At 32.9% G+C, this 14,078-nt stretch overlaps 1 protein-coding gene across 1 annotated transcript in view; it reads left to right on the top strand.

The window, feature by feature from the left end:
* The window catches only part of LOC129231744 (ankyrin repeat domain-containing protein 50-like), a 115,628-nt gene that overhangs the window by 69,473 nt on the left and 32,077 nt on the right, over window positions 1-14,078 (top strand). The window contains exon 4 of the mRNA XM_054866104.1: window positions 1,618-2,118. Within this exon, the coding sequence (XP_054722079.1) occupies window positions 1,618-2,118 (501 nt within the window). The remainder of the gene's footprint in view (window positions 1-1,617; window positions 2,119-14,078) is intronic.

Genomic DNA, 14,078 nt, shown 5'->3' with positions numbered 1-14,078 from the left:
ACAAAAGCTAGTTTTTGATGGTGGAATACTAGACGTGGAGAACGTTATCGATGTTTAATTTTTTTGTGAGGAAGTCTTTAAATATTTATATTCAAATTTACATTATAATAAATTATTTAAATTTTAAAGTATTATGAATTTTAAAATATGTTGCCACAATCCAAGCATGTGATACATAAAGCCCCAAATTATATATAAAACAAATAGATATATCTTTAGGAATTTTTTTTTTAATTTATTTATTTATTTATTTTATCATCTATTGTTTGATAATTTTTGTTAAAGTTCAACGTTAATTCAAAATTATTACAGCGACGATGAGCAGTAAGCTACAATGAAACAGAAAGAAGTTAAAGCATAGTATCAATAAGAAATTAAGCAACAAAATATTTATTTTCTTTAAGAATAAAACATTTTAAATACTTCCTGCGTTTAAACAGCATGTGATAGTTTTACTGAATTTTTAATGACGTCTAAAGTTTGCTTACAGTAGCTTTGTAAGGGCCTTGATGAGAACATTCATGTTAACTATTTGGCGTAATAAATGCATAAACTGACGACAGATTATTGAGGACATTTGTACATTTTAAATTTATTGTTTAGTTGAATGTTGATGTAACTTTCATACAATGCATTGATAATAAAATTGCATTTAGTGAATGCGCAGGCTGATAAGAGCAAAATAATTATCCTTTGGCTTGCTTCATGTTCCTTTAGACATCCCAATTGGAGGTTACGGGAGGTCACTCTGACCTCCCAAAAATTCTTACATTTTACAGTTTAATAGGAAAACTAGAATTTAGCATTGCAACCCTGCAATTATTATTCATTTTATTTTAATGATGCCTAACTCAGGTAGCACGTTTAACGTTTAAACGTGCTACGTCTCATAAACATTTTTAAATGGTTTACAAAACGTTAGCAACGATTCAAAAACGTTCATGAAACGAAGTATGTGCTACCTGGGAATATATCTTCTCGTTAGATGTAAGTTATGTATGCATGCAAGGTTTTTTTTTTTAAATAAATTTCGGTAAAAGTTGAAGTTTTATTCGGCAAGTTGAATATTTTCGCCTGCAGAAAAATTAGGTTCATATCTGCCTTCATAGTTACATATTTGTACTAACCCTTTTTGATATTCAAATATTTTAAATAAATCATTGTCAGTTGCACTTTTGGAGATATAAAATGCTATTGGAGGGCAAAATATTTTTAGTCGTTCTTTCAGGAAAATAGATTTTAAATAGCATATTTCTTATTTTAGAATGATGCTAATGGAGAAGAGAACTATGAAGCTAAAACTTTGGCTTTACTTAGTTAAATTTATTCAGAACTTTTAAGATATGATGTAGAGGTTTGAAAAGTTTCCATCCGTTTATTCCTCCGCATTTAGCTAGCATTTTTCCAATGCAATTGATTTTCCATTTTTCAGCTCACCCCTTCCCATTATGGATGAGGTAACATCGCGATCAATAATTTTCCGCTTTGATGATAATCGTTTCATGAGAGTAATGAATGATTTTACTCTACAGTTTTTTTTTCCCCACATTTAAAATTATAATTTCCGTCTTGATGTGATGTTCTGGGTATTTCTGAACTAGATAAATTCTTTCACAGGTTTGCGAACTTCTTTTGGAGAATGAAGCTGATGTAGACCACACTGACAACAATGGCAGGACACCTCTCGTGGCTGCAGCTTCTATGGGGCATCCTTCAGTAATCAGTCTTCTGCTGTTTTGGGGGGCTGCCGTAGACACCATAGATGCTGAAGGTCGCACCGTCCTGTCCATTGCTGCTGCCCAAGGCGATCCTGATACTGTCCGACAACTCCTAGATCGTGGGTTGGATGAAATGCATCGAGATAATGGTGGCTGGACTCCACTTCATTATGCAGCTTTTGAAGGTCACACTGAAGCTTGTGAATTGCTGTTAGAAGCAGGAGCGAAAATTATTGAAGTAGACAATGATGGAAGGATACCATTGATATTAGCTGCTCAAGAAGGACACAGCAATTTAGTTAAAAGGCTGCTCGAACATACTCCATCGATGATTGATTCCAGAGCTCATGACGGGAAGACCGCTTTGAGGATTTCTACGCTGGAAGGACAAAAAGAAACAGTTAAGTCATTTCATTTCTTTTTTTTTTTAATATACATTTATAACATCTACTTTATTCCCCCTTGAGCACATACTAAATGCTACAACTAGGTAACTACAAAATTGGGAAAACATGGAAAGTTTCACTTTTGTTGAAAGTTTTTGTTTGAAAGAAGACAATTAATTAAATATAAACAAAGTTCAGAAATGTTAGTTTAATAACATTCAAATCTAGTCTTCACATTCACCAAAAATCGTGAAAAAGCATAATTTGTTAAGTTTTCCCCATAGCTCTATGCAAAAACTGAATTGTAGTTGCCTACTTGTGGCATTCATCCCATGATAGATTTTAAGAAAACAAATTTTTCGAATAAAATTCAAAAAGATCAGCTGAAACTTATCACAGGAAAAAAAAAAGAATTTTAGGTAACCTACTTGTGGCATTCATCCCACGATATACGAGGGGGGACCTAAAAATAACCGGATTTTTGTTCTAAAATATTTATATATTAGTTTATTCACAAAATTTCTTTAGTCTCCTTCAAAGTGTTCACCCTTAGATGCAATACACTTGTTAATTCTTTTTTTCCACTGTTAGAAGCTCCCCTGGAACTCTTTAACTCTGACCGTGTCCAGTACCCGTTGCGAAGCAGTTTTAACAGACTCTACATCATCAAAACGCTTCACTTTCAAATTTTTTTCATCCTCGGGAACAGAAAAAGATCACAGGGGGCTAGGTCTGGCGAATACGGGGATCGAGGAACGACTGGCCACCCCTGAGAGGTCAAGTAGCGGTTAATAGTGAAGGCTGTGCGTACGGCAGCGTTATCATGGTGAAGGAACCATTCTTCCGATCGCTCGCGCGAGCTTCAACTCATTCTTGTTTCTTCTAAAGTTTTGTCATTCGTAAAACGACGACTCTCGTTGATTTTTTAACGGACTTTTTCAACGTTTTCATCATTTCGAGACGTCGAAGGGCGCTCAGAGCGAGCATGATCTTCAACATTCATATTACCACGTTTAAAGCGCCCAAACCACTCGAAAACGTGTGTACGGCTCATAGCATCGTTCTTGAAAGCTTGTTGAAACATTTGGTAAGCTATTTCGTTGGCAACTTTTCAAGCAGGAAGCAAAATTTCAAATTTACAGTTTGTTCTTTCAAATCTGCCATAATGAGTTCGCAGGCAGAAATCAACAACACCTGAGAAAACCAACACTACGATCAGACGTTATCAACTAAACTGACGCCACTTGCACAGTTGGTTTGTGAAGGTCTCTACTTGAACCATGTAGCTGGCGAACACTCTACTACATCTAGGATTGGCATCGCACCGCTAGTCCGGTTTCTTTTGGGTCCCCCCTCGTATTGCAAGGAAACGAATTTCGAGTAAGATTCAGAAAGATCAACGGTTAATAAATTGAAATGTGTTTGCTGAAATTAACCCGCAATAATTATTTTATGACTTTAGAGTGCGTTGGAATTTGAGATTTCTAAATCTCAAAAACCTAGAGCGCTATGTCATTAATTCTATGCCTAAATTATAGCATTAGCGATAACAATATTTTATGCGTTTTTTAACGCTGTTTTTATAACCAAATTTGCTAGATTTCAAAAAGTAACCTATTTTTAGTTTTGCTCTCAAAGGCTTGTCATGAAGTAATGGAAAAAAGAGCGTCATTCAAGCAAAAGAACTAATTCCTCAATTTTTTTGTATAGAATAGTGTAATATTCCAAATGGTTCTTGATTAATATTCAGTTTTTAACAAAAATAAATGAGCTTTTTTTAAACTCTAAAGTTTTAGAAAACTCAAAAGGAATTTTTGTCGCACTTATCTTTTTTCAATTTTATCTTTTGCAATGTTTTTAATTATTTCTAAATATATGAAGAACTTTCCACTGCACAATATTTTGAGCATGAAATTGTTTTGCATTTGAAAGTTTTAACGAAAATGTATTACAATAATTATGAAGTGTGTTTTCTGACAACGTATATAAGGCAGAAAGAAAAAAATATTAAAAAAAAAAAAAGCATTAATCACTTACTAAAACGTAAAAACGAGCAGTAACGAATACTTTTCAAACGTTCTTTCAAAACATTTCACTTTATTTATTTATTTTTTTAATTTTATTTAATGCAATTTTCGCCCATAAAAATTTAAAAACAATACTTCTACTACCAAAAAAAATATTGAAAATCTAGCTTACAAGAACATTGTTTAAAATATAATCCTTAATTGCGAAGAGCGCTGTTTAAAAAACAAATTTCATCTCCTTATGGCAAAAATTAATGCTTTATTTCCATGCAAAGCTTCCTTTTCGTAATTACAAAACTTTTTTTCGAGTAGTTTATCTTAAACACGAAACCATCTTGCTACTTAATCACGTACTAAGTGCTTAAATTGGATTGCATATAGTTATATGAAACTTTTAGAAGCATATTTCCTATTATTAGTATTTTCTTCTTTTAATTATAGTCGGTAAGCTAAGCATAGTAAAACCTTTAAGTATTTGAAGATTATATTAAATGCATTTTCTTATTCAGTGCGGGTTATGCGTTTGTGGGAGTTGATACTTGAAAATTTGCCATTTTATTTGCTTTTTGAAAGTAAATTCGAGTAAATTTTAGTACTCTGTGTGTGTGAATTCCATGTGAAAGGAAATCATTTAATTGAATGCTTGTTTTCAATTAAATATCAAATGCATGAATTAAGATGACTAGCTTTCCAACTTCCTTTACATGTTCTTGAAAATGCGACAGTACTCGTATTAGTTGAGCGTCGTATTAAGTTGAATCGTCTGGTTTCAAAAATTAGATTTTCAGTGAAAATTCAGTAGTGATTTTGGTTATACTTTTTCATGTTGTAATAATTACTGAAAATTCGGTGATACTATTTTATATTTTAAGTTTTCCCCAAAATATTTTAGTCAAATATTACTTTTTGCTCAATGCGCTCGACAATTTTGAGTGTTCCATTTAAGTTATAAAAGTAGATATCTGTGGAGGGCGGAAAGTTTTGACTAAAAAATGGTACAAACCTTTCTTAACTCACAGTTACACACTGGCAGAGCAAATAGTAGTTATGCATCATTTCGTTCATAAAATATAATTTGAACCATGAAAATTGATGAATTAGTGACAAAAAAAGCTGAAAAAAATCTTCAAAAATATCGTGCAAAAATGCAGAGTTCCGTTTGTTGGATAATAAGTATTCCTTAATTATTGTTTTTATCTCTTGTTACTAAAATTTTAAAATCAAACTTTTCTAATTAATTTTGAAAAGTGCACGAAATAAATGGAAACTGTATTTGTTGACAGAAACATTAAGCAATATTATAACACTTTCAGTAAAAATGTAAATACAATAAATACCATACATAGCTACTTTTAGACTACCTAGATCGCTGTTACCATAAACAAAAAAGAATTAGTTATATTTAAGTTGAGGAAGAATCACTGGTGTGAATTCCTCTCTATTGGTTTCTCGATTCAGTAAATTTTACCGCCTTCAAAGAGCAATTTGTAATGAAAAATTTTCACATTTTCATCATAAATTCTAGTTCTCATTTTCACCGGAAGCTTGAAATATTTCTTCGAGGGGCAGTGAAATTAATGACGCTTCTGGGGGGGGGGGAACCACCTTGTTAACCCTCTTCAAATTCTACCAATAAACCATTAAGAATCTTAGTGTTGCTTCGGATTTCGGAGATTCAAAGACCTCTTTTCTGGAGTCTCCGCTATCGACCAACCAATCAGCGGTTAGGAAACCTCAATTCCAATCGACGCCAAAGAACAAATCACTACCTACTCGTCATCGGCAGCTCACCCCTTCTATTTAACCCCCACCAAGGCCTCGACTAAATTATCAGCAGCAAATTGCTCCCAGGACACCTAATCTAATCCTTTATCCCCCCAGACGTGGGAGGCTCTCTTGTTAACGAGAATTGGCTTGGGCTTTGTTCTTGGCCAAAGGATGGGAAAAAGTAGGGAAACGAACGCCATTGAGGTTTGTTTTGGCAGTGGATAGATTTTGCTTGCAAAGTGTTCCCAAAGTTAATGAGTTTGTAGAAGGATTCCCCAATATAATATGCAGAAATCTATTGCAGGGTTGCACAGCATCAATTGTACCTTTCCGAAACTTTTATAAACACTGCTTCCCTTATTATAGCAGAAAATATTGACTTTGAAATGTGAACTTTATAAAGTAACTAGCTGTACCCGACGCGCGTTGCTACGCCAACAAAAAAATACATCATTATACTGATTTTCATGACAATCGGTTGAACGGGGCAGAAGTTGCTACTCTGCAGTGCCACCTTGTGGCGAGTGGCTTCAATGAGCATATTATGCACCTTCTCTGTGGAAAAATACATATATATAGCAATTTTCATAATAATCGGTCCAGGTATTAAGTGAAGCCGGGACTATACTCAAATTTTGTACTCACGCAGTTTGCAAGATCAATCAATCGCTAAAAATATCAAATAGAAAAAGTTTTAATTCCCCCGTTGCATGAAAAGCCATAAAACGATAAAGAAAGAGTTTATTTGTTCAAACTCAAGAAAAATGGCAACAGCTAACTTCTTATCAATGAGATCTTTCACGCGAATTAATTTCTGCAGCCGATAATTTTATTCGTATTTATCCAATGGATTGTGACTTAAATTGGAATAAAAAAGGAACTATCGATCGGATTTTTTTTCGAACTGGTCTATAAACATTCCCAGTACCAAAAATAACAAACGGTGAAAGTTTCAGTCAAATCTGCCGGGTAGTTTTTGAGTTCATGGATGACATACAGACAAACATTCATTTATATATATATAGATATTAAATGCAATTTTGGAAGAGCAAAGGTAAATACAGTGAAATCCGGTTACAACTAACTTCAACTGACAGCAAATTTTATTCGTTATTACGTGAATTTCGTTGGAATTCAAGCAATGTAATATCAAGTAAATCGGGACTGACATTTTATTTCGCTGAAACAGATGTTTCTTTGTATTGACATTCGTTGTAACGGAATTTCACTGTATATTTCTTCATGGAATCATGAATAAGCTCGTCGCTTCGGATAATTTTGTGCTAAATCGTGATTAAAAATTTACAAATGTAGGACATAATATGCAATGAGATTTTGAAATTATTTGCAAACTAATGACGCCATAAAAATATTTTAAATTGTTGCAGTACAAATCATGAATTTATATTTTAAATTTCACATATGAACAGTAAACTCGCTATTCTGCTACAGTTTGATGCGTCTCAAAATTAACGCCCCTTTATTTTTTTTTTAATTTTATTTATTTATTTATTTATTATTTATTTATTTTATTATTATTATTATTTTTTTTTTTTGAAACAAAGAAAGTATCTTTGAAACACGATTGAAAAATCGAGTTTCTAAACTCTAAGGTGCATTTAATTTAAAAGTGTTTACAACCAGAAATGTCACTAAATTAATAGTGTATTTGTGTCCTTACATACTAGGTATATTTTATTATAAAAAATGAAATAGTTCTTTGACAGCTATTATTAGTAATTCGCCTCTTATCTAAGACACATTTTTGAATCATTTTTCCCCATTTCCGAATCCTTTTTCTTCATAAACAAAGCTATATTTCATTCCCATCAGTCTTCTAAGGATATTTAATATTTCATACTAAAAACTTTTCATATTCCATAATTTAATATTTCATACGAAACATTAGATTTAAAATTACTTTTTGAAATTTTGTTTCTAAAATCTTCAAAAATTCATGCAAGCAATATACCAGAAAAAAATCCCGAGCTTTAATCCCGAAAACGAGGGGAAAAACCGCTTGATCTTGACAAAGATGGATTCCTGAAATTTAAATTTTCAAAGTACCTTCCCTGCTATGCAATATATAATCATCTAAATGCATATATAGATATACATATTAAGATGAACTGCACCCGTTGGGAGAGGAAGAAAATAAAAAGAAACTTGTGCACGATTTCTTTTTCTCTTGAACATATTTTCTTGCTTTCCATCGTGGTTTAGCTCCACACCTAGTTATCATAATAAAGAAGTTTTTTCCCAATTTAAAGCACCGCCTTTTTACTTTAAAGAAAAAATGGTAGGATTCTTAGATTCAAAAAAACACACACACATTTTCTTCTGGATTTATATACATTAGAGTTTCGAATTTTTTCACCGCCATCAAATTATTATGTGAAGAAACTCTTACGCAATTTACATATGAAGAAGATCACCTGAATGCGGGCGAAAAACGAAATGGCGGATCAGCTGAAATGTAAAAATTATTTATTCCGAGGTGGAACTATATTATGAATTCAACTCTTAAATCAAAATATTCGAAGATGGAACCAGGGAAGAATGTTGCCTAAGGAAACTTCCTTTCGATGCGAAACTCCCCCAGCGGGTGACGATTAGTATTTTTTATCTTTCCCGGGGAAAACAATGGAAGGAAGTAAATTGGGAATCGGCATAAATATTTTAGTGACTTTCTCAAAGCAGTCAATCTTATTTACGAGAATACTATTTATTTTCTCACAGAACTGCACCACTCGTTCGTTTAAGATATAGTTTTTAATGACGAGTGTATATTCACCAATCTAAGAAAAAGTTTAAGCATCGCATCACTAATAATGATTTTTTTTTAATTTATTTTTTAATTTTATTTTTAATTATTCATATTTATATATCGTCGTCTCAGAGCAACAGTAGGATATCTTAGTGTTATTCCTAGGATTAGATGTCTTAGTGTTGCTCTGAGGCGACGATATGTGAGAATACTATATATTTTTCATTCATTGAATACTACTTATTTGACAAGTATCACCGAACTGCATCATTCATTCGTAAAATTTAATGACAAGTTTTATTCACCTATCACGAAAAAAAAAAAAATACATTGCATCTCCAATAATGATTTTTTTTTTTTTTTTATTTCTTTGACATCCGTCTGTAAAAGGATTTGATATTTTAATGAAGAATGTTATTCAGCTGTCGAACGAAACATTCTCACTAATACATCTCATCACTAATAACGATATAACGATGCTACTTTGAGGGGAAGGGAAATTATTTTCGTTTAGGAATAACTTTCAAAATTTCAAATGTTACCGAGATAGTTAATCATTAACATATTGATATATAACAAAATATGATTTTCGTTATGAATGAAATTGATCCTTGTTCCCATCCTTTTAGGAAATAAATTAAATATTGACTTCAGTAATAATGAACATAATTCTTTTTAAATAGGATTAAACATTACACCATCATTTAACAAAAAATATAGTTAAAAAAAAAACGAATGTTATATTTAAAATATATATTCAGAATTTTCCATTATTTTTATAAGGAATTAAAAGCATTGTAACCAGACTTTTACCTCAGTTGAAAGATTATGATCATATGAGTGAGAAGCAAAGGGATGTAAGTGGACTTAACAAAGTTTCTAGTAAAACGCGTTTAAAGTTCAAATCCTTGGTAAACTTTCATTGGATTTTTTTTTTTTTTTTTTTTAAATTTATGCTGAATAGCAAAGCCACTACTGCTACTAATACCATCTCTTACCCTAAAGCAGAGGAGAGGGTCTCCTATTTTGTACTGGTTACCTCCAAAATTTTAATTTTGGCACTTAACATCCCTTTGCTTCTCAATGCCTCATAAATAAATAGTACCAAGAAAATAATATTTTCACTCAAAATGAAGATGACATCCACCCCTTTAAAAAGCGTTATTCTAATTAGCGGTGACAGAAAATGTTACCTGCATCCTTATTAGTTCTAAAATTGTAATTGTTATTTAGTAAAGAAGATGACCTCCGCTCCTTTACGGAAAAAACTCAAAAGATAATCCTCATTAATAGGGCGGATTATATTTGACTCTCTTTGTCTTAACAGTGATTATCGTTGATACTGAGGGTTTTTTTTTTTTTTTTTTTTTCGTCTTTGGAAGAAAAAGATGCACTCCTTATTTATAACTAGCACTTCTATTTTTTTAAACTGTGAAACACTCCTTATTAATTACTTACATGCCACACACATTTTTTCCTAAAGAAGCCACCTTCGGGGACTGCTTAGATAAATTCGGTAGCAGTATCAAAGTTATTTTTCTGTATGCAAAGACAGGCAGAAAAGCCTTTTCTGCCTGTCTTCCCTTTTAAAGAGAAGCCAGGAGCCGGCAGCACTGTGACAGATTTTGCGTTACCCAGGGTGCACCAAGAGGAGGCCTGTCACATTACACATCAAGCAGTGAAACAATTTATTTTGTTACAGATGGTTATTAGACATCAAGCACAACTCACAATTCTGTTTATTTATTTCTAACTTACACTGCATTCTTGGGGGAAATTTCATTGTTACAGATTTGTAACAATTTAGAACGCTTGTAATATTGATTCTCGCATTTTACAACAATACACTCGAGAATAACAGAGCAATTTATTAGTTTGGTGTATGTGGGTTAAAATGTGGTAAAAACCGCATAATATATTAGTAAAGGTTTTTCGCATAAAATTATCAATAGTCGGGTGACTAGGTGCACATCATCATCAAAAACTACACTCATATCCTACTAAATTTCATGTGTCTAGGCCTAATCGTGTTCCAGGGATGCGCCGCCACACAAATGCGCACATACATTTTGTTTTATATATAAACTAGAAAATCGCCCGTCAAGGTATGAAGGGTGAAAATTGCATTAACATTTGAACGAAGCCATTGCCTGTTTGGTGATATTTTGTTAGTCGAAATTTTAACCCCAACTCCAGTGGATTAACCCCAAACTCCAGTAGATAGTTCGTTGTTGACCACTTTTTCGTTTTTTTTTTTTTTTTAATTCTCTTAAAATGACAGTTTTACTAGTAAAACAGTTAAGATACTTGATCCAGTTCAGCCTCGTCAAAATAAAGCATTTCCCCGAATGTCAAACATTACCAAAAAATTTTATCAAATTACCATGTCCTGGAGCGAGTTTCATTGTTGGTGACTTCAGGAGCGTTACTCGATCATTCGCTATTACATAAATGAGGGCTCTATATATATATATATATATATATATATATATATATATATATATATATATATATATATATATATATATATATGAGGATATGTATGGATATATACTATTTACACTCAAGGTTTAGGAACTAATCTCCTCAACGGGAATAATGTGTAGTATAAAACACTTATTATATAATTTTATTAAGAGGTAGTTTCCGTACGAAACCCGTATTAATTTTAACACTTCAAAAAAAAAAAAAAAAATCCCTCTCGTTCCCTGTTATAGATTTTAATCTGTTCAAAATTCTTCAACTTTGTATAGCAATATTGAATCACGGACTTAAGTTCAGCCTTTGCATTACAATTTAGTGAGGAAAATCCACCTCATCTTTTAAAAATGTATTTTTATCTTATTATAAAGTTTAATTGGATGAATTTCTACTATGCACAAAAATTCCTTCAAATAAATTTTCGGACAAACTGAAATTTATGGCCACTTTTGCAAACGACGCTTTATTAGACTACATTTTTCAAAAAGATGTCTGCATACATTATTTTAATGCAAAAGTCCAAGTCCATCGTGCTTCGCGTGCGTTTAACATATTAAGAAAACTCTAATTAGTCTTTCTTCAGTAAATTGGTAAGCTTCAGATTTCCCTTCTGTATTAAGACTCTTTATGTGAACTAACGGGCGTTTTGAGGCAATTAAATACGCGCATCGTAGCAACATTTATCTACGACGTTGATTTGGGTATGTTGGAAAATATTCCACTTCATTATAAATAAATGATTCTGATGCATTTATTTTTTCCATTATTTCTTTATAAACTACACCATCACCTTTTTCCTGGCTTGTGCATGTGTAGATACTCTTATAACTAGTGCAGGGTTGTTTGTGATTCGAAATTTCGGAAAATTCCGCAAATTTTGGGTTGCCATTTCCGAAAATTTTGGGCTGAAAACAAATTTTAAAAATGAACAATTATTTTTAAAAAAAATAAATAAATGGTTATTTTACAGGGGTGCCCACAAGGGGGGATTATGGCGCAAGTTGCGCCATCAAAATTTTTGGGGGGGGGGATTTTTTTTTTCCAGAAATTTTGATTTTCTTTAGAACACATGAAATTTTTGGTTTTTGGAAAAAAAAATATTTAAACATTCAACAACAAATAGATGCATAAGTAATACTTTTATCACGTGCTCTTTCCAAAATTTAATACCTGTGTCTCTTTTCAATAAAGGGAACATCAGAGACGGGATGGAGTTGGTGCCCGTTTCAAAGCTTGATCAGACGATTTGATTTCTATTTAATTTACTATAAATCTTCCGGAATTCTGCTTGATGAATACGTCTGACAGTGATGAGAGGGAGAGAGATCAAAAATGACTAAAATAAAAAGCTTCCCCCTCTCCTTAATTTATTGTTTGTAATAATTCTGACCACTATGCACTGGTCTTTCATTGATCCATTTCCACCATGACAACCGTTAAGAACTAGTTTTGAAGTAAGTTTGCGAATAACATATTTTTAATCCCTCTAATCGGCAATTACAATATTTTCATAAACTACCTGAAGTTTATGTAGAATTTTTCATTTCACTTTACTATCATCTTCTCTACCATTTTAAAACTGATTGGTTCAATTTATCATTAGATGATTTTTATTAAAACTTTCAGTGATGTTGGTTTTCGCTGATGGAATTATAGAAGGTATCTGATATGCATAGAAGTATATTTGATTCGTTAAAATTCTTGAGTTCTAATTTTCCATGTGTGCTGAATAGCTGAATCAATTTTTAAGGATTTTCGAAAAATATCTGTCACGGTATCTGTGAGCTATCCATTCTTTTTGACTATGTAACTTGAATTTTGGAAAACTTTCAGAAGAGCGCCCCTCACAGTAATGCCCGAATAACACCATTTTTATCATCAAGAGTCATCTAAAACTGCTTTTTTAAAACTGCAATTTTGAAAAATAAGAGCCCCTGATTTCCCCCCCCCCCCCCCTCTCCCCTTAACACAATCAATGATAATCCTGGAATTACGTTTTTGGAGTATCTATTTCGAAAAACTGCCGGTTGAATGGCACCGAAATTCGCCATCCACTAACATTATTAAGATCAGGGCCGACGCTAAGGGGGTGTGGCGGGACTACAACCCCCCCCCCCCTCCCCCAGTTTTTCATAAGTGGGGCCGCCAATTTCCTTTTGGAGATGTAACAAACGAAGAAAAAGGGAAACTCTTCGTTGTTTTAAAAAATTAAAAAAGTAAATACAAATGAACAATTGAAATAATAGTGACAAAAAGTACTTTTTCAGTAAAATTTGAATGGAAAATGTAATGTTACAATACAATTTAGGAACATCCATGATTCTCTTTTATTAAGATTATCAAAGTAAGGGCCGCAGAAATGTGCGCTTCAAACATTTTTAACGCAAAAAATAGTATTCAGTGCACTATTCACTAGGCCCCAGAGTGGGTATATCTGCCTAGTTGGAATTTATGGGCCTGGCTCAAACTGAAGTATTGTGCATGAGTAAAATTAGCATAATAGGAGGGAGAACCGGCGACAAAACTAACATGGTGCACGCCTTGTCTCTTGACGGCCCTGATACAAAATGCAATTTTGAAAAATTTTCAGGGGAGGACTCCGAATCTCTCACCCATTAGCATTATCAAAAATCTTCTAAAACTGCGTTTTCTACAGATCTGAAATTTTTCGAGAGAATGCTCCCCTCTCTCTGGCCAACGTCATCGAAAAACGTCCTAAATTTCGTTTTTAGTACTTCAATTTCGAAACATTTCTGTGCGCGAGCCCCTTCAAGAGTCCCCCCACCCCTCTCCTCCTTCAGTGAAGTAAGTGAAGTAAGTTCAGCAAAGCTTAAATTTGCAATTTCGGAGCTTCAATTTCAAGAAACTGGCGGTGCACTCAATGTTAACAAAAAAGCCTACAATTGCGTTTTTAAGGCTTCAATTTCAAAAT

This window comes from Uloborus diversus, chromosome 10, assembly GCF_026930045.1.
Source record: "Uloborus diversus isolate 005 chromosome 10, Udiv.v.3.1, whole genome shotgun sequence".
NCBI classification, from domain to species: Eukaryota; Metazoa; Arthropoda; class Arachnida; order Araneae; family Uloboridae; genus Uloborus; species Uloborus diversus.
This window is presented reverse-complemented; position numbering and strand designations above follow the sequence as displayed.